This window comes from Perca fluviatilis, chromosome 7 (assembly GCF_010015445.1).
Source record: "Perca fluviatilis chromosome 7, GENO_Pfluv_1.0, whole genome shotgun sequence".
Classification (NCBI taxonomy): domain Eukaryota; kingdom Metazoa; phylum Chordata; class Actinopteri; order Perciformes; family Percidae; genus Perca; species Perca fluviatilis.
In genome coordinates, this window is record NC_053118.1 from 16,626,440 (window position 1) to 16,648,566 (window position 22,127).

The window sequence follows — 22,127 nt, forward strand, 5'->3', positions numbered from 1 at the left end:
TGACTGTCCCGGGACAGTCAGACTCTGTCCTGTACACTGTCCTGTGACTCCAAGACACTGTCCTGTGAATTCATGACTGTCCTAGGACAGTCAGACACCTTCCTGTACACTGTCCTGTGACTCCATGACTGTCCCGGGACAGTCAGACACTGTCCTGTACACTGTCCTGTGACTCCGAGACACTGTCCTGTGACTCCATGACTGTCCCGGGACAGTCAGACACTGTCCTGTGCACTGTCCTGTGACTCCGAGACATTGTCCTGTGACTCCATGACTGTCCCGGGACAGTCAGACACTGTCCTGTACACTGTCCTGTACCAGCAGTGTGTATTTTCTTTGCCTCCCCTTTCAAATGCAACATTCAAATTACTAGACAAAAAATTATCTCCTGGGAAAAGGGGATTTTGAGGGGTATAGCTCCATAGAGTCCCATTCATTCTGCACTGGCCTGTGAGCGCCCCCTATATGGAACTCTGGTGGAACTGCAACCAGTTCAGAAGCTGGAAGTAACGAGGGAGTGGAACTTCTTCCTATATTAGAAATTATTTGGTTTGCGGTATATTCTTGGGTTTCTTCTGGACCAGTCCAATCAGCGAACAGATGGAGCGGCTGAGAACGATGACATTGTATGCTAGTTTGAGTTGTAGTTCCGTAATGACGGCGGAGAAAGATGTGAGCGAAGCCATTTGGTCCGTCGTGGCAACGCTGCTGAATATCCAGAAGTTAAAGCCCGAGCAAGAGCAATCTTTGCTGAGTTTTGTTGGTGGCCATGATGCTGTGGTCCTCCTCCTTCACAGGGTTCGGGTAAAGTTAGATTTTCCAGCTTGCTCCGTTAGTGGTGAAGGAGTTGGCAAATGCTAGCAATGCTAACGGTAGGGTTCCACACAGCGAAACACCTCGTGAAATTTCGGCCAGCGAAAGTTTGCCTCGGGGGCGTGGTCGCAAAAACAACACGCAAGACGCAACATTTTTTTAAATGTTCCTGGCTGTCAGAAGACAGGGCGGTAAAAATGCACAGCAGCAAACCATCGGTAAAATGCTCATAAATGCTCTGGTAACCTGGCTATGTAGCCTAGCTGCCTTGCTATGCTTACAATGAAATGCAATGTCCGAACATGCTAGCGGGTGACCTGTTGGCTAGCTGAATCATTTTGAGTGTTTAAACTATCTACAGCGGTCTATTTGGTGGTGTGTTTGCCCTGTTTAAGTTTGTGTGACATATAAACAACAATCCGTGTTGCTACAAGCGTCAATGTTCGCCAACAAAACATGTAATCAAACAAATGCACAAGTAGCCTAGCTAGCTAGCTGCCTGGCTAGGCTACAATGAAATCCAATGTCCGAACATGCTAGCGATTAGCCTGTCGGCTAGCTGAAAAGTTTGAGTGTTTAAACTAACATATACAGTGATCTATTTAGTGGTGTATGTGTCCTAATTAAGTTTGTGTGTCATATAAAACACAATTTGTGTTGATAGAAGTACCAATGTTCGTGTAGAAACATTTTAATCACATCTAAATTTTCATGATACGGCGCTGATAACCTCCACCATAGTCGAACCTCGGGTTGAAGAGGAACAATGCGGATTCCGTCCTAGTCGTGGAACAATGGACCAGCTCTTCACTCTCGCAAGGATCCTGGAGGGAGCCTGGGAGTATGCCCAACCGGTCTACATGTGTTTTGTGGATCTGGAAAAGGCATATGACCGGGTCCCCCGGGAGATACTGTGGGAGGTGCTGCGGGAGTATGGGGTGAGGGGGTCTCTTCTCAGGGCCATCCAATCTCTGTACGACCAAAGTGAGAGCTGTGTCCGGGTTCTCGGCAGTAAGTCGGACTTGTTTCAGGTGAGGGTTGGCCGCCGCCAGGGCTGCGCTCTGTCACCAATCCTGTTTGTAATATTTATGGACAGGATATCAAGGCGTAGTTGAGGTGGGGAGGGGTTGCAGTTCGGTGGGCTGGGGATCTCATCGCTGCTCTTTGCTGATGATGTGGTCCTGATGGCATCATCGACCTTCAGCACTCACTGGATCGGTTCGCAGCCGAGTGTGAAGCGGCTGGGATGAGGATCAGCACCTCTAAATCTGAGGCCATGGTTCTCAGCAGGAAACCGATGGAGTGCCTACTCCAGGTAGGGAATGAGTCCTTACCCCAAGTGAAGGAGTTCAAGTACCTTGGGGTTTTGTTCGCGAGTGATGGGACAATGGAGCGGGAGATTGGTCGGAGAATCGGTGCAGCCGGTGCGGTATTACATTCAATTTATTGCACCGTTGTGACAAAAAGAGAGCTGAGCCAGAAGGCAAAGCTCTCGATATACCGGTCAGTTTTCGTTCCTACCCTCACCTATGGTCATGAAGGCTGGGTCATGACCGAAAGAACGAGATCCAGGGTACAAGCGGCCGAAATGGGTTTCCTCAGGAGGGTGGCTGGCGTCTCCCTTAGAGATAGGGTGAGAAGCTCAGTCATCCGTGAGGAGCTCGGAGTAGAGCTGCTGCTCCTTCGCGTCGAAAGGAGCCAGTTGAGGTGGTTCGGGCATCTGGTAAGGATGCCCCCTGGGCGCTTCCCTAGGGAGGTGTTCCAGGCACGTCCAGCTGGGAGGAGGCCTCGGGGAAGACCCAGGACTAGGTGGAGGGATTATATCTCCAACCTGGCATGGGAACGCCTCGTGATCCCCCAGTCGGAGCTGGTTAATGTGGCTCGGGAAAGGGAAGTTTGGGGTCCCCTGCTGGAGCTGCTCCCCCCGCGACCCGACACCGGATAAGTGGACGAAGATGGATGGATAACCTCCGCCATCCTGGTCAGACTTTTTTGTAACTCCCGCCTCCAAACACAAACACACGGACCTGATTGGTTCTCCAGTTGTCCTCATTTGAACAAAGTTAAACTTTCGTCAACTTTATTTCGCTCCCCTCGGCGATTCGCTCTCATCTCGCTCAATCAGGGTTAATTTCGTTTCCATTCAACCTCAATGAGAGCAAAGCGAAATTTCGCTGTGTGGAAACCTACCGTGACGGCACAGATCCATTTGTCCGACATGACTGAAGTGTGGTGTCGCAATGTCATACAGCCATGGTTGATGCTCCACGCCCCTGACCAGCAGCCGATTGGACGAATGCGTGACGTGGGTGTGGCTACTTGAGAATTTCAACAGAGTGTCATGGCGGCTTGTTGAGAATACGATCTCGTATTTTACAAAAATAGATCACTGAAACGTGTTTCTGAAAACATTTTAAGTGAGAAATAGGCCATGCAGTTGCTGAATCTGTCTTCATTTCAGATCGACAAAGGCTAGCTTGAAAGATTTTTGTCTATTTCTACTGGATAGTCGCATCGCGTTCAACGGATTCATTTGCATAAAGCTGGGCATCGGCCAGCTTCTTGACGCGCAGCATTTTTTCCAATGTAGCGCTGCCTTCCCAGAATGCTTTGCAGGAGCGTTGAAGTCGCTTGACGTCACCCATAGGAATAGAGTGGAGCGCGGCGCGACAGAAGCGTCACACGGCCAGGTGGATCTGCACCGTAAAGCCGATAGTTGTTGTCGGTCTCCCCTGTTGTTGCACATGCACATGACATATGTCACGACCAAACGTTAGCATTAACGTTAGATTTGATTAGATTAGATAAGACCAGGCTAAGAACTGTCTCTTTTACTGGAACAAAATGTGACAATTCACAATATCCCTTGATATCAAACACCACAAATCAGAGCTAATGTTATGTCATTTGAACTAGACATTATCCACACTTCCCCGCTTCCATCACCCATCCATCCTCTCTCCCTCCTCTTCCACGGCAACAAGGTAGCTAAGTGATTAGCGCTGCAGCCTCACACGCCACACTCCAAAGACTTGCAGGTTAAAATTAAAAAAATAGTGTGAGTTTTCTCCAGCTGATCTGGTTTCCTGCCACATTTCAAAGACTTGCAGGTTAAATTTTTTGTGTGGATTTATTAAAAATACATATTCACCCTGAAAACCTGACAGCAAAGGTTTTACATATTTACCTTTTTGGATTGAACTGAAGATGATCTTTTATTTTCACCATAACACAATATTAAGTGATTCTGGACTCTGAAGGCACAGCCTTTCATCTAGCAGGGACATTCTGCCCTCCAAGTTTAGACCTTGGAGTAGTTCAGCTTGTCACAGTGGATATGCATTTCAAGAATGTATTTCACTGAAATCTTTTGCCCAGATACATTTTAATCAATTTTAACTTTGATTCCATGGTAAAATTATTAACATTATTTCCCTGAATAAAACACCAACACTAAAAAACATTCAGGGCACATACAGTATTATTAAGGCTGCAAATTACTTAATTACTTAATAATAGAGAAAGTAGATATCACTTTTAATGCATATTATCAATGGATTTGTGGTGGGGAAAAAAGCTTTGCCTTTTTAAACCAAGACATTGTAGGTTAAGGAAAAGTATAAAGCTGTATATTTTTACACTCCATTTGATAGATTTAGTTTTATTTTTGACTTACTATAAATCAAGGACTCTCTGTCTGTCTGTCTGTTTATTCTTCACAATTGTTGAGAATCTTTCTATCTGCTTCACGCTTGGCTGGTGTGTTGCTGAGGACCCAATGGCAAATTTAGAGCAAATTGGCCAGTTGGTGGCACTATAACAACAAACTTTACCTTTTAGCCTGCAACTTTTGAACCATAGGTCTCAGACCTTTTTTTTGTATTTTTACGTTTTTCCTCCAGGATTCTGTAGGTCCAAACAGATCTAATCGTGTAAGCCACGCCAAATCTAGATTTTCAATTTCCCTCTCCTCCTGCTCCTCCTCTTCTCCTGCTCTTTGGGAACTCGCAGATAAAAAACAAAGTGGCTTCACACTCGACATGACTCCATGTCCCAGTGCTGAGCAGCTCCACACAGCTTGAGTTTGTGGTGGGAGATACTCTGGAATTGACCTCCTCCTCTTGGCTCCAAGCTGCAAAACCCTGCAGAGGACTGGAGTCTGCATAAACATAACCACTTGCTCCAACCTGACAAAAAACAGAGAGAAATATATAATTAGAAAGTTATTTGCACTGGAAAACTAGCTCGTCATTATTAAACCAGGTTTCAGGAGAGCTAGATACTCATCCTCTCTTAAAAAACAGTGGCAAAAGAGGGTGGACTAAAAACTGTGTGTGTGTGTGTGTGTGTGTGTGTGTGTGTGTGTGTGTGTGTGTGTGTGTGTGTGTGTGTGTGTGCGTGCATTATGAACATCTGATGAACATCAGATGGGGACCACTTACTGCGTCCTTGCTTTGAGCCTGCAGTCCCACATAAACTCTTGTCAGTCCTGCCTGACTGACATAGTCTGCCATGAGACGGTTGGTGTTGCTGGTTTTTGGCATGGCCAGGGTGCCTCCTCTCAGCTTGCAGTTTATTAAAGCCTCTCTGAACCTCTTGGGCTCCTTCACCAGCAGGTAGTAACTCTCTTCTGTTTCCTTCAGCCCCAAGATGACTGCACAGGACAGGGTTAAAGTTCTTTAGGGGTTAGGGTATTTACTTGTTTTCCATTATAATCTACTAAAGTTTTCTTTGCAAAGCAATGAGTAAAACAAACTATACAAAATATGTATTAAGTAGCTTAAAAAAGAAAAAAAGAAAGATATTAAAGAAAAGAAATGAAACAAAACAAATCAGAAGCCAGTGGGCCAATGCTATGTGCCATTTTCTGTAGTGGGCCAAACATTGTTAAGGGTGTTCCCAAAGCCTGACACATTAGCGAAATGATCCCCTGCTTATGGCCCTGTAGCTTTAAGAGGGCCCCCCAAGCCACTTGAAATGTCCCTCAAGAAAGCAGGGGAGAAGCCAGATATTGTAAATATTTAGAGCTCAGCCCAAACCAGCCCATAGGGGGGGCATGCTCCATTTATGGCAGCTATATACACTAACATTATTTTCACTACTTTAAGCCATTTGATATAAGTAATGCCTAAAAATCTGTTCATCATTTGGGAGAAACATGAAAGTTGCCAAGGAAAAGAATCATCATGGAGAGCATAAATCCTGTTTTGTATCTAATTGTCCATTAACTGTCTTCATTATTCTGAAACCAGAACACAACAAAGTTTGAGGATTTCCACTCCTGCCACCTAAAGAGAGGCAAACATTGTCTATCTTTAAGTTACATAACATAGGTCGGGTAGGAATCTGGTGTAAGCCAAACAGCATTACTAATATTTTTAGTAGAGTTCACAGAATGTATGGCGATATTTCCCCAGTAATAAAACTTTTGCATCATTGATTTGACCATCAAGTCAGAGAGAAATGCAACAAAGTTGAAGTTATTTTAAAACCCTAAAAGATTTGTGGCTTTTGAGAAAACATTCAGGGTTGGAGCCCCAGAAGCCACCCCCTCGCTCCGCCTCTGCAAGGGTTGCCCCGTTCTCCATGCGTACGCTCACTACGCAAGTTGCGGAAGCCCCCACAAATGACGCAAGGGCCCCGCCTCCCCCTCGTGTGTCATGTTTACAACTTCGATGAGGAAGATGAAGCGGAACTATTCTTCTAGTCACGCAAATAGAAAAAAAACACAGCAATCAGGTAAACTTGTGTTCTCTCTTCTCCAAGTTTGATTTCAGCAAATAACGTACAAGTACCGTTAACGTTAAGGTCAATACGCTAGCTCGCAGTGCGATCTGTCTGTCTGTTGGTCATGCTTGCTTGCAGCCACTTTCAGGGCTGTTCTGTGACTGCCTGACTAAAGCGAGAGTGAAAGAGGCTACAACTATTTACGTTTGATAAACCCCAATCTGCAACGGTGTTATTAAACTTCAGCTCGGAAAACATAGTCGAGACGCGCGTGAACATGCGTTCATATCCGTTCATATATGGGCGTTAATTTGCGTGTGCACGAAATGAACTTGTGCCTCCAGCAGCCACAGCCACCTCTGTGTAGTGGGGACCAGTTGCATTTGAGTGGGATGGCACTGTTCTCATTTGAAAACAAGACTGTCTCATTCAAGGGTTAGTTGTAACTGTGGACTAATGCAAGATGGAAAGCCATGGGTTGATTGGCTATTGATTAAACATTGAATTTAAAATGTTGATTAACATTTTAAATTCAATATAGCTAATAGCTGGACATACTGGTCAATAGGCTATAGATGCACATCTCACTCATAGTAAATAATAACCTTAGTACTCAGCCTTGCCTTAGTATAATTAATATTTTATATTTAAAAAATGTATAAGGAAATCTGGGGAAGGTAGTTTAAATGGGCCTGATGCAGCTAATTAAATGAATAATATTATCTATAATTTACAGGTGTATACGTTTGTCAGGACATGCTAAATTATCAGACAGTACAAGCACAGACTTTGCACAATAGTGTTAGTCATTTGTAATAAATGTATGTGTTCGTTACCACATGATTGCCTTGTGCATCATATCTTTGCTGTGTCATATCCTTTCTACATTCGGACATGTAACACATTAATGCAGGTGAGATTCAGCCCTTTCCAATGAGAACATGCCAGTAAAATATGCATCAAACTCTAACCAGATCAAGCAAAAGGCTGAGAAGGACCATTCACTGGGTTAGGGGGCAATTTACTGTAGTCTATAGATAGTGTAGCTGCAAATATGTCTCACTTTAGTCTTCACAGGCTTATTTGTACAGTATGTGTGCTTAAACTAATATTTACAATACACAAGCAACACATTACAATGATGGGGCCCCAAACCAAGTCCTGCCTAGGGCAACCAAAGGTCTAGGGCCGGTCCTGGTTGTACAGTACCTATGTTCTGTAAGCTTTTGCATCAAGTTCAGACATATTTTTCAGGGCATTAACATGGCTTTATGACTATAAATACTGACAGATATTTACTGTATCTATATGGCAGCTCCACTATGCTTGTCAGCCCAGAAATCACAGAAAAAGAGACAGAACAATGGAAAGAGAAAAGCTGTGTCTCGTTGTCAAAGTTGATCAAATTATATGCCAGGAGTAAGCGCAGGCATGGGAAAACTAAATACTGTAAGCATTTTTTTCAAATGAATGTAATGCAAATAAGGAATTGGTGTTTATACAGTTTTCCAGCCGACGTTAGTTTCAACCTAAGACCAACCAAGACACTGAAACAGATAAACTCATGTTTAGAAATGCATAGCAACAATGTAAGGGAAGGTAATATAAATACTAGGGAATAAGGAACACAACAGAAAAGACTAAATATTAAGTAATACAACATTATTTCTTCTTAGATGCATTTCATAAATTCAATGTTAACTCAATATAGCTTTTCCAATTTCATCTTTAGAGCTGCATGTTATGTTTTCCCCACTTTTTAGAATATTCAGCTGGCGCACCATAGATATATCACACCACTTAGCACTTACCATTCTTCACAAACTTGACAGCCTTCCTCAGCTTGCCTACATTGACATCCAGCTGTCCAACCACCTTCCTGTACCTGCCACAGTCACATGTTGTGCCTGATGGATTTAACAAAAGGGCAGCACATGATTTGAATGTTTACAGGATTTAGCACAGCACAGAATCACCTTCTTGCGTTATTACTATGATAAAAATTTACCACAGTATGTTAGTGTAAGGTTCTCCAGTACAGCACCACTCTTGTTTCTTTGTTGTACGAATTGATGGCCATTTAAGACCCTACAAGTCCTCAGTCACTCTATGCAGACAAGTCCTGCTGCATGGCCAAAGCCTCCTCCACTCTAGCCGTGGGTTAATTGAATTAAGTTAATACCATTGAAGTATTATTAGCAATGCTAGCTAAGTTTTCATAATATGAACACAGGGTAATCAGAACATAGAAGAACAGTGGCATTTTTCTTAAGTCTGTGATCAACTAACATCAGCCAACATTTGGTATCATCCTTGGTGATGCCCTGCCAGGTCTGTACTGCAGCCATCTTCTTTTCATGTTTGCTTTCAGCAAGTGAAACACATAATCAGGTGGACTGAGGTCAGACTATTCCAGTTTTAGACCTTATATAATATAATGTCTAAGATCATTGTCATGCTGCATGGTCATAAAATTGGTGAACTACTGTATCTATAAATCGTGCTACAACACACATTTTAAAGCTGATAGTCAGCACATTAACCTTATTGTCATCATTTGAGTTCAACTCCAGCGTGCTGGAGTAGACAGCCCTTACAATGAAAAACATCACTGTCCTGATAGTCTCTGACAGCTGAGTTGTATTTAATGCTGCTCTACTGTATTTCTGCAGTAGCGAGGATGCCCACATGCCTCCAGAGTCCTTTTATAGGAAGCTTTTTATCTTTTTTATTGCAGTAAGTGACACAAGTATAGTTTGCTCAACTCTATATTTATCAGTTCAAACCCACTTACAAGAATGATTGAAATGTCAGAGAAATACTGACACATTATCTGGTTAGGCTGTTTATTTGTAAATGTAAAATGTCCTCATCATGTTGGTCTGAGAGGAGTACAATGGTAGGTATTGTCACATAGAGGACTTGAAAAAGCAATGTCTACATGCTGTAGACTTACTCACCAGGTTTCCCCTTTAAACCAGAAGGCCCCTCCAAACCTGTGTCACCTTTGTTACCTACAGAGCAATAGAAATCACATGTGAGACAATTCTGACATCTGTGATCCTGGCAATTAACGTTTTCATGTTTAATCGCTTAAAAAATAACTAAACAACACAGTACTATGACTATCTACTAATTCACACTGACAGCCTCTAGTGTTATTATGTGACATTGTGATGTAGTTTCAAAAGATGACCACCAGATGGCTGTATCATACATTCAAACAATTTAAATATGGCTGTACACAGGTATCGATATACTCAGGTCAATATTAACAGTCTATGGGTCAAACTTTGACCAATTGTAACCCAGATTAAATTGTTCCAAATAGACCTACACATGACAACACACATATGTTATTATTTTTTTTAAATATGTTTGTAAATTGTAATGTTGGTTTGTACATGTAATCCAGAACATATTTACTTAAACTTGAGCTTTACTGTGGAAAATGAACTGAGTGTTTGACATATTGGGGAAGTGGGCTGCAGTATAAACATCACAATAGGCTGGTTTTATATGAGGACATATTCTACTTGTACAATCTGATCAGGCTGAGCTGCTTTGTGATGGAATAAACAGTTACAGTTTGAGCACCCTGACAAAAATGTGAACAGTCAACATTTATAACTTCAGACTTATTATCTCGTTGCAAGTTATTAAGATAAAATGCTGCCAGATATGCAGTGCACTGTCATCTCTGGGGACAGTCCTGCTGCAGTTAGATGGTTGGTTTCCCACATGAATTCACTAATTACACATAGTTTTATAGATTTAGGTAGTTGCTGTATCCAAGCCCAAGCAAAAATGTAAGCCATGTAAACACTCTGATAATCTCTTACACCAATTTTGCTAACATGGAAATTAAAACTATTTCTGTGAGTGGGCTGGTAACATGAAATTCAGCAAAATATTAGCTAAATCTTAGTTTGTGATTCTGCCGACATTGCCCTAAAAATGTGTTTTTGTCTAGGTGTTTTATGAGCTACAGGCGCTCATGATCAAGGGAAATCCAAACCTGTGACCTCACTCTTTTGCCTGAGATGCTGATGCATAGCTACTTTCCTGTAAGTGTATTAAACATAATGAATACTGAGAAAAGTGAATGCCTAGAAAGGCAGGGGAACATGACTGCTCATAAAAACAAATATAAAGATAGAAATTGTTTCAGCCACCCTGGGCAAAGCAACTGGATGACATCATGCGGTAGGATTATGCTGTCTTCTATCTTTGGACGCGATCATTTAAAACAAAACCAAAAAATGGGGGAAAATTCCTACTTGTGTGTATTAGCCTTGGGACTAATTAAGTTTGCTGCTTTGTGTAGAAATGTCCGTTCTACTTATTTTAATGTTTTGAGTCTGATTATGGAGCTGCAGGCCAAGCTGAGGAGGAGTTCGGAAAACTATATTTCTTCTTTTAGGCAATTATAAAGTCATTAAAATCCTGCGTAGACCTCACAGCTACATTTTTGCCATTTTTGTAGCCTGTTGTTGACAACTACAGGGAGGTTAAAGAAGTGTCATGGCACTGGAACAAGGACAAATGTATACACTTGACGGTTAAAGAGTCTATCAATCTTTCTCTCATTTTGTAAATATGTTTTTTTCACAGGACACTAAGGATAGGAGGTTTTCCACTCCTGTTTGATTTATTGTGTACAATCTATTTTAGTCAATGCTAATGAATCCATAGTAATGGGTTAACTTTAGAGAAAGATAAAATGATCAAGGTGGAGAGACAGCGTTTACATTAAAAGTGCTTAGAAATAACTTTTTTTGTTATACCTTTGTCTCCAATAGGCCCCATCTTTCCTGTGTGGCCCACATCGCCTTCAAGCCCCATCTCTCCTGACACTCCTGGGGAAGAAGAGAAAGAAACACAGAGGATGAGAGGAGGGGAGAGCGAGGATGAAGAATATATGGAGAAGATTTGAGGTATTTGAGACCAGTAAAGATCATCATCTCAGTTTGAGATTATGACTTTCCAATTGATATACTGTACAGAAAAGGGAAGTATACACAATACGCAATATTTTCCCAAAAAACTCAAAACCTTTTTCTAAAGTAAATATGGTAGATATCACTGCAAAATCACTTTATCATATCTTATAAAGATCCTTTATTCTATCACGCAGACTTTTTTATTCATACAATAAATGGTATGCTTTCATCATTTCTCTTTTGTTTTTGGATTATTTTGTTGTTTTCAAGCCTAATCAATATAATTGCATGCTCCCTGAGATTGTGAGCCCAGAGGGTTTTTACCAACAATCGCTGCATAGTTTGGTTCCTAAATTGATGCTGTTATTGCTATTCTTATTTTGCCAGTAAATAAATTAGAGGGAAAAATGCAGATTTATTTTGGGCACTGACTAAAGTATTTTGTGTTTAGAGGCTGTTTGTGGAGTGAGGATAGTCTGTGAGAAAGTGCACATTGTTGCAGGTTTAGCTGGTTTAGCAAAAGTGGAAGTCCACTTTAAAAATGTGGTAAACAGAGTGCAGTAAATGCATGTGTAGTGTGTAGTTGACAATGATCTACTACACAGAACATGATTTGAGTTTATTGAGTTCTTTTAATTTGTTATTTAAGCATATTGTGATTATCTATTATCTTTGATCTGATTGCTGTCACCACAATGACTAACCGATCACACTCCTTTTCTGTAATCTGAGGCTGCTTTAGTTTGGTGTTAGGAGAGATACTGAGAAAGTGCATGATTTTGAATGTTACAGTGAAAGTGTAGGAGGACAGAGAATATCAGAGTGTGTGTGTGTGTGTGTGTGTGTGTGAGAAAGAGAAACTACAGAGCAGACGGAGGCTTTCTGCCAGCACTTGAATGAGTATTTCCTCAGGAAACTATTCAACTGGAAATTGATGGCGTTTGAAATACTAAGTGACACATTAGAAAGGCCTTCTGCTATAAGAGGGATTGCACACACACACACACACACACAACACACACACACACACACACACACACACACACACACACACACACACACACACACACACACACACACACACACTGCTGTTTCCCACTTTCTCATGTGAGAAGTGTTGGCGGAAGGTGTGAGGTCTTATGAATTGTGTGAGGTCTGGTAGACTCTGTTAAGCTATGGGAAATTTAATTATTTCACTATAATCTGTGGGCAATCTTTGCATACTTTTCAGTGTGCGTGCTTGAGAGAATACTTTTTTTTGTTATATGAAGAAATTTAATCCATTAGTCTTCTTATTGCTTCTGTCTATAAAAGTGGATTAATGTTGTTTTGACAGTGCTTATGCTTGCCAGTTAAACTGTCTTTCTTAACGTCCAGATAACAGTCCTCCCTATCACTGCAGTCGCTCTTTATAATGGCCAACCCCTCCAACTGGTTTAACGTCTGGATTCTCCAGCTGCTGGAGGATAAAGGAGGTGCCACATTTTGCATTCAAATAAAGAGCCTAAGACAACCTTAAGCTAGTTAAAAAACGCTCAACGGACTAGGTGTTTTCAAGGCTTAATATAACAAAAATATGAGCGATCAATCATTCATTATACATTGTTTGACAAACAGTGAGCAAACATGAATACTGTTTTTTTGCTTTTCAGAGCTTAATGGACTGAGGAAAGAGAGCTAGGTCAGATTTAATAAAGGCCTTACCTACAATTCATTGGCAGCTTTCTTAACAGGTTCAAGAATTAAGAACCTTAATTCTACTGTCTGTTCCACTCAAATTCTTGTCTAAACATTACCAGCAGTTTAACAGTAATTTAAGCAGAATTATCAAATGTATCTTCTAGTCACAAGTCGAACAGAGCTGAATGATCTGCTAAGAAGGAGAGCTGAGTTCATAATGCACAGAGTGAGGCAAAATTACTATTTTAACTGCTGTAAACCAAGCAAATTGCTTGCTCTGAAACTAAAACAAAGCGAATCCAGAGCTACTATCAACAGCATCCGCACAGACTGAGGTATCTCAACTAAACTTAAGGATATCAGCGCCACTTTTCAATCCTTCTACTCAAAGTTGTATGAGGCCTCCTGCGTCTCAGATCCGACACAGTGCCGGGAGTTCCTAAAAGAGCTAAACCTGCCTCTTCTTGACCCAGAGGAGGCAGAAGAAGCTAGTCCACCCCGACCGATCAGGTTTTATACCCAAGTGTCATGCTGCAGACAATGTACGCATATTATTTCATTTAATAGAAGAAGCCAAAAAACTTCCAACAACGGCAGCAGTTTTATCAGTGGACGCGGAAAAGGCTTTCGACCACCTAGAGTGGAACTATTTGTGGCAAGTAATGGAGAGGCTTGGTTTGGGGGCCAAATTCATTGAAATGGTATGTACTTTATATGTGAATCCCACGGCCATAGTCTCAAGCAATGGATTGCACTCGCAGCCATTTCCCATCGAGTGGGGCTCACAACAGGGGTGCCCGCTCTCCCCCATGCTGTTTGCAATCTCTCTTGAACCGTTAGCCCAGGCCATAAGGCAAAAATAAAATATCTTATGTTTCTAATATTCCAAAAATTCTTAAGATCTTTAATGAATTTGGCTCAATCTCCAGCTATAAAATTAACTGGAATAAATCTAATCTTCTTTTATTGAATAACAGGCATGTGGCTTCAGCCATTAGTGTTACAATACCAACCCAAAGCAAAATTACATATTTGGGCATCACCCTACACGCATCCCTACAGCGAGTTGTCCAGGACAACTATGAAACTATATTAAGTAGTATTCAAAGGGATCTGACTAATTTGTCTGCGCTGCCGGCATTACTACGGTTCAGGATTGCTGTTGTTAAAATGAACATAGTTCCTCGTGTGAATTTCTTAAGTACAATGATCCCATTACCCCCACCAATACATTTCTGGAAGAAGCTTGATACCTTAATTTGGCAGTATATTTGGAATAATAAACAACCTAGGTTAAAATACTCTACCCTGCAACGTACCACAAACACGGGAGGCCTGGCCCTCCCCAACCTTAAAGTATATCACAGAGCCTTTCAGCTACGGGCCCTCAGAGTGTGGATGGACCCCTCATCTACAGTTCCATGGAGAGAAATAGAGCAAAACCTTACTGGAAGTCTAAGACTGCAAGACTTTGCTTTTGCAGGTGTGTCCAAAAAAGTGTATGCTAGCCGATGGCCCTATTATCACCAACACATTGACCAACTTTAAACAAAGCAATTTTCGCTACACCAATTAGTGGCATTTGAACACCCCAATTTGGCACAACATACACTTAATGTCTGGTAGAAGACCCTTTGTTTGTAACCAGTGGAGCGACAGAGATATTTATACTTTAGACCAGCTATTCAATGATGAAGGTATGTTAAGTTTTGAAGACCTCAGAGCTAGCTTTGAGGTCCCTAGGACATCCTTCTTCCTTTATCTTGGCTTAAGATCAGCCCTAAAATGTTATGGAGTGCCATGGGGGAACAGTCTTGAGACGCACCCAATCGTTAAATGGCTTCTTGATTCTCCTGTGAGAGGATTAGTGTCCGGGATTTATGCTAAACTGATGCAAGTATCTGTAGGAGAACTCCCAATAGTAAAGAAATGGGAGCGAGAGTTGAGCTCGGAGGGTAACGTAATTAATTGGGAGACAATTTGGGACAACATTTCCCACTGTTCCAAGAACTCAAATCACCAGCAGATCCACTTCAGCATATGCCATAGGACATATTGGACTCCTCAGAGGAGATACGTCTCTAAAGTCATTCCTACTCCCTATTGCATGTTCTGTCAACCTGAACAAACTGGAACTTTCCTGCACATGGTCTGGGAGTGTGAACAGGTGCATGAGGTTTGGAATAAAATCAATAATATCTGATGTGATAGGATGTCGAATTCCTACTGACCTGATTGTTTTGTTATTTAATGATGACTCTAAATTACACCTACTTGGGAGACGGAAGAAAATTTGGCTAGCTGGATCAACCGCGACCAAGAAAATGATAGCTCAGCGCTGGCTCCCCCCCCCCCTACTCGCTTTGTATAAAACAGTGGTTGGCGTACTTCCTGGACATAGTTATGCTCGAGCTCTCTACAGCAAGGATTAACAAAGCCAAGTCATCGACTATAGACCTATGGAGAAACACAGCAGCACAAGTATCAGTCCTAATGACCTCAACATCACAAGAATTAGAGGAGAGAGACTAGGCAAGGTGTGATTTCTGTTTTATTTTTTTGTTTATTTTTTTTGTTTTTCTTTCCTCGAGACCGTGGGGGGAGGGTTGTTGTTCTTGTTCAATTGTGTTTGTCTGTTCTGTATGTTTTAAAATATAAAAACAATAAAAATAATTATCAAATGTAGATATCAAGCACCGCGATTGGTTGACAATAATAAACTTAAACACATAGTTTGTGTTGCTCCAAGCTTCACAGTCATGTATTCCCTTTTAACATTCCAAAATTAAGCAACTGCTTCCTGTAAAACGGCCTAATTTAGGATAGGGAATAGATGCGTCATCTGTTGAGCTGTTGACATACTGCAGTTACAAAGTCATAGGAACCTGCGTTCATTCCTACAGTAAGCATACACACAGAAAACCCATAATGATTGGGTTTGCTATACTGTTGCAAAATATCTACAAAGTTGAAAAGGGTTCACATATAATATATATATATATATATATATATATATATATATATATATATATATATATATATATATATATATATATATATATATATATATATATATATATATACTTTCTTTCACTTTACACTTTTTTTTGGAAAAGACTCAAGCAGCCCTGGCATGTGTCTCTCACAGTCTGATGACACAAGTGTGTGTCTGTTGTTGTTGAGTGTGTGCATGTATGTGTGTGTGTGAGGTTAGTAAATAAAACAAACATCTGCGGAGAGCGAGAGGGTAGCCAGGAACCAGTGCTTTTATACGGTGTGCGTGCATGTGTATATACAACTATGTGTTTGTATATGTACATCCTTGTGTCGTTATGCTTGCGTGTCTTGTGTGTGTATATAGTGCGTTGTATGTATGCCTGTGTGTGTGTGTGTGTGTGTGTGTAGACATCTGTGTATATCATATGGTTGGTTGGTTGGCCAGCTAGTCGACCAGCCCAGTTGGAACACATATGGCGAAGCGGGACGCCACTGCTTTCCTCAGCAGCAATTAACACGTCTGCTTCCTCCACAGACACACAGCAGTGCAGGTCTGTCTGTTTGTCTGTCAGTCACAGAGCAAAACAGGCCTCTGTATCTACTGCACAGCAAAGGAAAGCAAGCTGTCTAGAGCAGGAAAAAGCAAAAGCTGCTGCCAGGGCAAAGTCACGCAGGCTTTCTGGAAGCCCACAGTACAGACACTAAGTTGTGATTGTTTGTCCAGGTTACGGCAGCAATGTAAATGACATTTTTGAAGTCGGTGAAGTCAGACTTTATGCTTTTGTGCAAACATAAGAGAGAAGTGAGGCCTTCTCGACCATTACTTTTGCTGTTTTTATTTCCACTTACGATTGTCTTTAGCCCTCGTTACACATGTTGCATGCTAATGAAGACAGAAGTGTAGGAGCGTTTCAGTAATACATCTCTCAAGGGCTCTCAAGTGGTTAGACCAGGGCTATTTTTGTTCTCTGTGGCAAAGTAGACAATAAAGTCTACTTTGCCTTCAGTAAGGCCTTTTCCACAGAGGACAAATTTCACATGTCACACTAGGAAAAGCACATATAAAAAAAATTAACGACGACCGAATACCATTTAGCTACTACATCACACTGTCATCGTGGCTTTATGGGAGTTATTAATCTCATGCATAACACCCGTGCTTTCCCTACTATGAAATGTCAAAATGTCTGCTGTGTAAAAGGCCTATTTGATACACTTACAAATATCTAACCTGTTACTGATTTGTCCCTTTTTAAAGAATAAAAACTCACAGTGAGATTATTTCACCACAATTCAAGACAAGATAATAGTGTGACAACCATTGTTCTGTGTTCCGAACTTTGCAAAGTTTAGAACATTGCCAGACCTATCTCCACAGTGCTGTGAATTAATGTCTGGCTACTCCAGCGTTTAGCTTGCTAGCTCGAAGTTTTGAGAACGGCATTACAGAGAGCTGAAGCATAAATTCACGCGCCGGACGTCAGGCAATTATCCTGGAAATGTACTTCCGTTGATCCAGATTAGTGTGCCATTGACAAAACAGACCTGGAGTCACTGTCATTATTTTAATATTTGACCACTGCATCATCTGCAACCGCAGTCTGATAACAAACCAAATGTTATTTTATTTGGACTACATAATGCTGGCCTTAAAGGGGAACTCCACCAATTTTACAGATCAATGTTGTTTTACAGGTCTTGGGGAATACTACTACATATGTGGAAAATGAAATTTTGCAAAGCTTTTTGTGGCTCCTTTGGGAGTGATGTCACTTGAGTAAGCATCAGTTGGGGCTAAAGAATAAAAGTTTGAAAATAAAAATAAATCTGGGGATGTGTTAGAAATGAATGGATTCTCCAGACCTCTGTAGCCCGCTCCTCATCTCTGCTACATTAGCCGCTACTAGCATATCACACTTAAATATCTGACCGACCTGTCTGTGGTTGAGATGCATTATGGGTAATGTAGGCGTCAGGTTTTGACGAGGAAGAACAATGAAAAAGGAAAGACTTTATTTTTGGTTCTGCTGCATTGATTTTATTTACTTTTTTAACTGTCCATTGTGAGACAGTGTTAAAAGACTGCAATGCTAAATCAGTGGAGTACTCTTTTATTAGGGCAGTGTCTTGCTTTGTTTTTGTCCCCATTCCTACTTCACAGTAGCCATTTATGACAACATAAACAGCCTTTTCCTCACCATAAGCAGTATAGATAATACATAGATGAATGCTCGATACCTGGAAGTCCTGGTGGTCCATTTTTTCCCAGTTTTCCCTGATCTCCCTCCTCTCCAATCTCACCTTGGTCTCCTGGATTAAAAGGAAAGACAGTAAAGAGGAGGAGTGGAAAAGGAGGAGTGTGAAAGTAAAATACATAATGAGAGCATATTTCCCCATTATGTTTAATGAACAGTTCTGTTCAGAGGAAGGGGCCTTTCAGAGGCAGTGTACACAGCTAGATGGCTTTTCCCAGCATGGCAGGGATTAAATCTGCATATTCCCACTCACTGCTGGCATTGATGGAATATTAAAGCCATCATAGGATGACGATAAATTATCAAAACTAACAGTTGGCCAAGAACTACTACAGCACAGCACTCGGCTGTGAGTGTATGAGATTCAGTGCAGGCCCAGTTGTGGGATTGGGTGTCCTACTGTAAGGTTAATTTTGAATCAACTTTGGATTTTTATAAAAAAAAATTGACTCTTAATATTATTTTTTAATCTATCTTCATCCAAGCCAATATCATTTTCAAAAGCAATTAATAATTTTTTGTATTAGTAACACCACATAGTTTTGTTGAAAGCACAACTGAGCTGTAGGAGAAATATCTCTGCACTGCTCAAAGAGCTCTTGGCAAGAAATCTTGAGAGGTTTCTGAGTGTCTATTAGTGCCAACAGCACTTTATATCTTGTTATGTGCAGGGCTTTGAAATGAAGGATTGTAACAAAACCCCTCTATGAGACTGGAAGAGTACTTAGGAAAATTGATTATTCAATTCTGCAGACTGTGAGGACATTATCATGTAACCTAAATCATTGCAATTTCAAATGGTTCTGCCTGCATACAAATAGTTTCCTTTTGTGGATTACTAAAATAAAACTATAAACAGTTCCTAACATGCTACACGCTTGTGTAATTAAGGTGACGAATCACAGAGAGTTTTGTGAGAAGAAGCAAATTCAAAGTTTGTCACGTAACTTTTCTTAGTGTTTTGACATTCTTAAAAATAATAATGACGGTAAATCTATTTAAAAATGCTCAAAGTACCAGTAAATGAAATAAAACTACGTTGGAAAGTCAAAATAAATAAGGACAATGGTGTGGACATTTTCTTCGGGCTATGAAACCGAAAAGTACACGTCCGACACCAACTCAAATATGCAGGCGTGTGAATACACACACTCAGAGACTGACTCTGGTCAGCAGAATCTGGGATGCGTCTTGTACAAATAATCAGTTCAGTTTAGTGGCAGCTGTCTAAATACATACTGTCACAATGGGACTTTCTTACTGGTACAGCAATTCAGTAGCCTGGGAAAACCCTGACGAGCTTCCGGCAAATTTGAGATTTGTCTGCAAGTCAGTCTGGCCAAGAGCCCATTCAAGCCCAATTTCCAATTTTTCCAAATTGAGGCACCGATCACAACTGTTGAGGCGGGCTTTACACGATGACGATAGCGCAGCGACGGCAAGCAGCTTTTTGTTTACATTCAACATGACGGCCACCGAAGTGCAGCAATCCGTTGATGCCGCTGTCGCTGCTACGTCACCCGGATCGTTGGTCTGATTGGTTGAAGGACTATCCAATTGCGCCCAGGGGCATTTGAGCGGCGTCCGTTGGTGACGCCCCTTTTGGAAATGGGCTGTGAATGAACCTTGCCCAGACCCACTCTCAGTTACAACTGAGAAGGGTCAGGTGTCAACCAGGCTAGCAATTCAGTGGAAAGCTCACTTCTTGGTGAGTGTATATGACTGCTAAAGTAAAATCTATCTTACTTACTTTAAAACCAGAAATAAAAGCAATGTTTTTTAATAGCATGAATGGAGCAAAAAAACTGGTGCTTAGCTTGAGTGTGTGTATTTTATTAGGTCTGTCTGTCTGAATCAGCAGGGGAACAAGCTACTGGATGTCGTAAAATGGAAAGCACACACGGGGAGGCATTCCCTCCAAAAGGCCATGGGGTAGCAGACTGCTAGCTAATAAACTACAGGACATTACATGCTTGCTACCTTTATCATCAGCTCTCTGAACCCTAAAGCACATTAGGGGTGTTTCCTCAGAATTTTCCATTTGACACTTATGGGTATTGACATTTACATTGTTAAGAGATGTAGTTAACACTCCTATACATTTACTATGAAGCCATAAACTTGAATTGTCTTATCTCTAACAGTTTGAACAAAGAAACAAGAGTTAAGATTGCGAGCACAATTTATTTGTTGAATTCCTGCGTTACACAGATTTGTGCATTTAAAAGAATTTTCGACTCAAATGTTTAAATACTGTGCAGTCAGGTTTAAACATCAAGAGACACACACACACACAGGCAAACTCCTAGCACATTCTGGGATATGCCTTACCTTTAGCTCCAGGTAGGAGGGTATTGGTGCAGACTTCAGTAGAGGCAGAGATGTCGTTGAACACGACTGAAAAAACACACAGCACCAACAGTCCCGTCATCTCCCAATCATCACTGACCACTGAAGAAGATCCTGATTTTTAGATTTGGAGGTTGTTACTAGCGCCAAAGTATTGACTGTGCATCTTATGCCAGTTTGCACAAACTGACCGAGGATCAGTGCAGCACTAATGAGCAAGCATGCAGAAAGGGTCAGAACAGAGCTGTTGTTTATAGAACATGCAGACACAATTCTACACACACAAACACACACACACACACACACACACACACACACACACACACACACACACACACACACACACACACACACACACACACACACACACACACACACACACTTGTTTATAGAGTCTTATCAGTTACTTGTCATAATGTCAAACAACACTTAACAGAGTACTGCATTCCTGTACTCTTGCCCCTTGGAATTTAAAACTGTGTTATTATAAGTGCAGTTTATAACATAATTTAGATTGATACAATGTTGGGTGATCAATGAAAGAATAGAAGTAGAGTTAGGGCTAATACAATATACTGTAAGCCAATTCATTAAAGTAAAAATAAGTAAATAATGTCAATTGACACAAATAGATGGTAAAAACTCAACAATTTATGATATTACAGTACATATTTTCAGGATCATGATGAATTAACTGTGACTTGCTGGAAACAAAAAAATAATGTGAATATTTAGGCTAAAAGGATAGTGTGCAGTATGTAATATTAAACATGCCTGAGTCAGAAGCGATTGGGATGTTTTCTCATCAACAACAAGGGAGTAGCACCTCTGGGGCTGCACATTCTTTATTCTGTTCTTCTTTTACTTTTACTTTCACCCTTCTGACCACAAATAATTTAGTGGGAGAGGTTTACGCTTATGCAGGCACGCAAACAGAAACAAACAGATATATATTACATACACACATAGACATGCCCACAAACACATGATATACCAAAAGTGTCCATGCACAAAACCAAAAAGGCATGTTAACATACACACACACACACACACACACACACACACACACACACACACACACACACACACACACACACACACACACACACACACACACACACACATTCTTGCATAATTGCATCCTCTGGTTTGTCACTATGTGATGAAAACATACATGGATTGGAGGGTTTGGAGGCCTCGGAGGGATAAAGAGAAAGGAAGAAACGAGGGTGGTTGGTAGAAAATGAGAGAAGAGACAGAAAGAGATAATAAGAAATAATGAGACATAATGAGAGAAGAAGACACAGTAAGACAAGAGACAGAACAAAGAAATGGCAAGTAATGAAGAGTGTGTGGTCAGAGC

The 22,127-nt window shown here is 41.1% G+C and overlaps 2 protein-coding genes across 4 annotated transcripts in view; one reads left to right on the forward strand and one right to left on the reverse strand.

The window, feature by feature from the left end:
• Positions 1–4,010: 4,010 nt before the first annotated feature.
• On the reverse strand, positions 4,011–20,986 carry colec10 (collectin sub-family member 10 (C-type lectin)). 2 transcript variants are annotated; one of them, XM_039806541.1, is made up of 7 exons: positions 20,747–20,986; positions 18,462–18,470; positions 11,328–11,399; positions 9,501–9,554; positions 8,352–8,447; positions 5,256–5,467; positions 4,011–5,000 (listed from the first exon to the last, which is right to left on the reverse strand). In XM_039806541.1, exons 1-7 carry the CDS (start codon positions 20,844–20,846, stop codon positions 4,770–4,772), a joined length of 774 nt encoding a protein of 257 aa, XP_039662475.1. In that variant the 5' UTR covers positions 20,847–20,986; the 3' UTR covers positions 4,011–4,769. The 2 variants fall into 2 exon arrangements, with proteins under 2 accessions (XP_039662475.1, XP_039662474.1); XM_039806540.1 differs by having other exon boundaries at positions 4,014–5,000; positions 18,399–18,470; positions 20,747–20,984.
• Positions 6,437–22,127, forward strand: part of LOC120562688 (tumor necrosis factor receptor superfamily member 11B-like) — an 85,649-nt gene continuing 69,958 nt past the window's right edge. Inside the window, exons 1-3 of one of the 2 annotated variants that reach the window (XM_039806538.1) lie at positions 6,440–6,552; positions 10,514–10,607; positions 11,343–11,477. In XM_039806538.1, coding sequence (XP_039662472.1) covers positions 11,451–11,477 — 27 coding nt within the window. In that variant the 5' untranslated portion in view covers positions 6,440–6,552; positions 10,514–10,607; positions 11,343–11,450. Of the gene's footprint in view, positions 6,553–10,513; positions 10,608–11,342; positions 11,478–22,127 lie in introns of both variants that reach the window. The other variant, XM_039806537.1, reaches the window with a different exon arrangement.

What these genes read in the sequence shown, in the direction of transcription:
- colec10 (XM_039806540.1), bottom strand. Translation starts at nt 20,846, where the DNA reads ATGACGGGACTGTTGGTGCTGTGTGTTTTTTCAGTCGTGTTCAACGAC. An exon ending in CCTCCTACCTGGAGCTAAAG is followed by an intron (nt 18,471 to 20,746) that starts GTAAGGCATATC and finishes CTTTTAATCCAG; the next exon opens with GAGACCAAGGTGAGATTGGA. An exon ending in TGGACCACCAGGACTTCCAG is followed by an intron (nt 11,400 to 18,398) that starts GTATCGAGCATT and finishes CTTCTTCCCCAG; the next exon opens with GAGTGTCAGGAGAGATGGGG.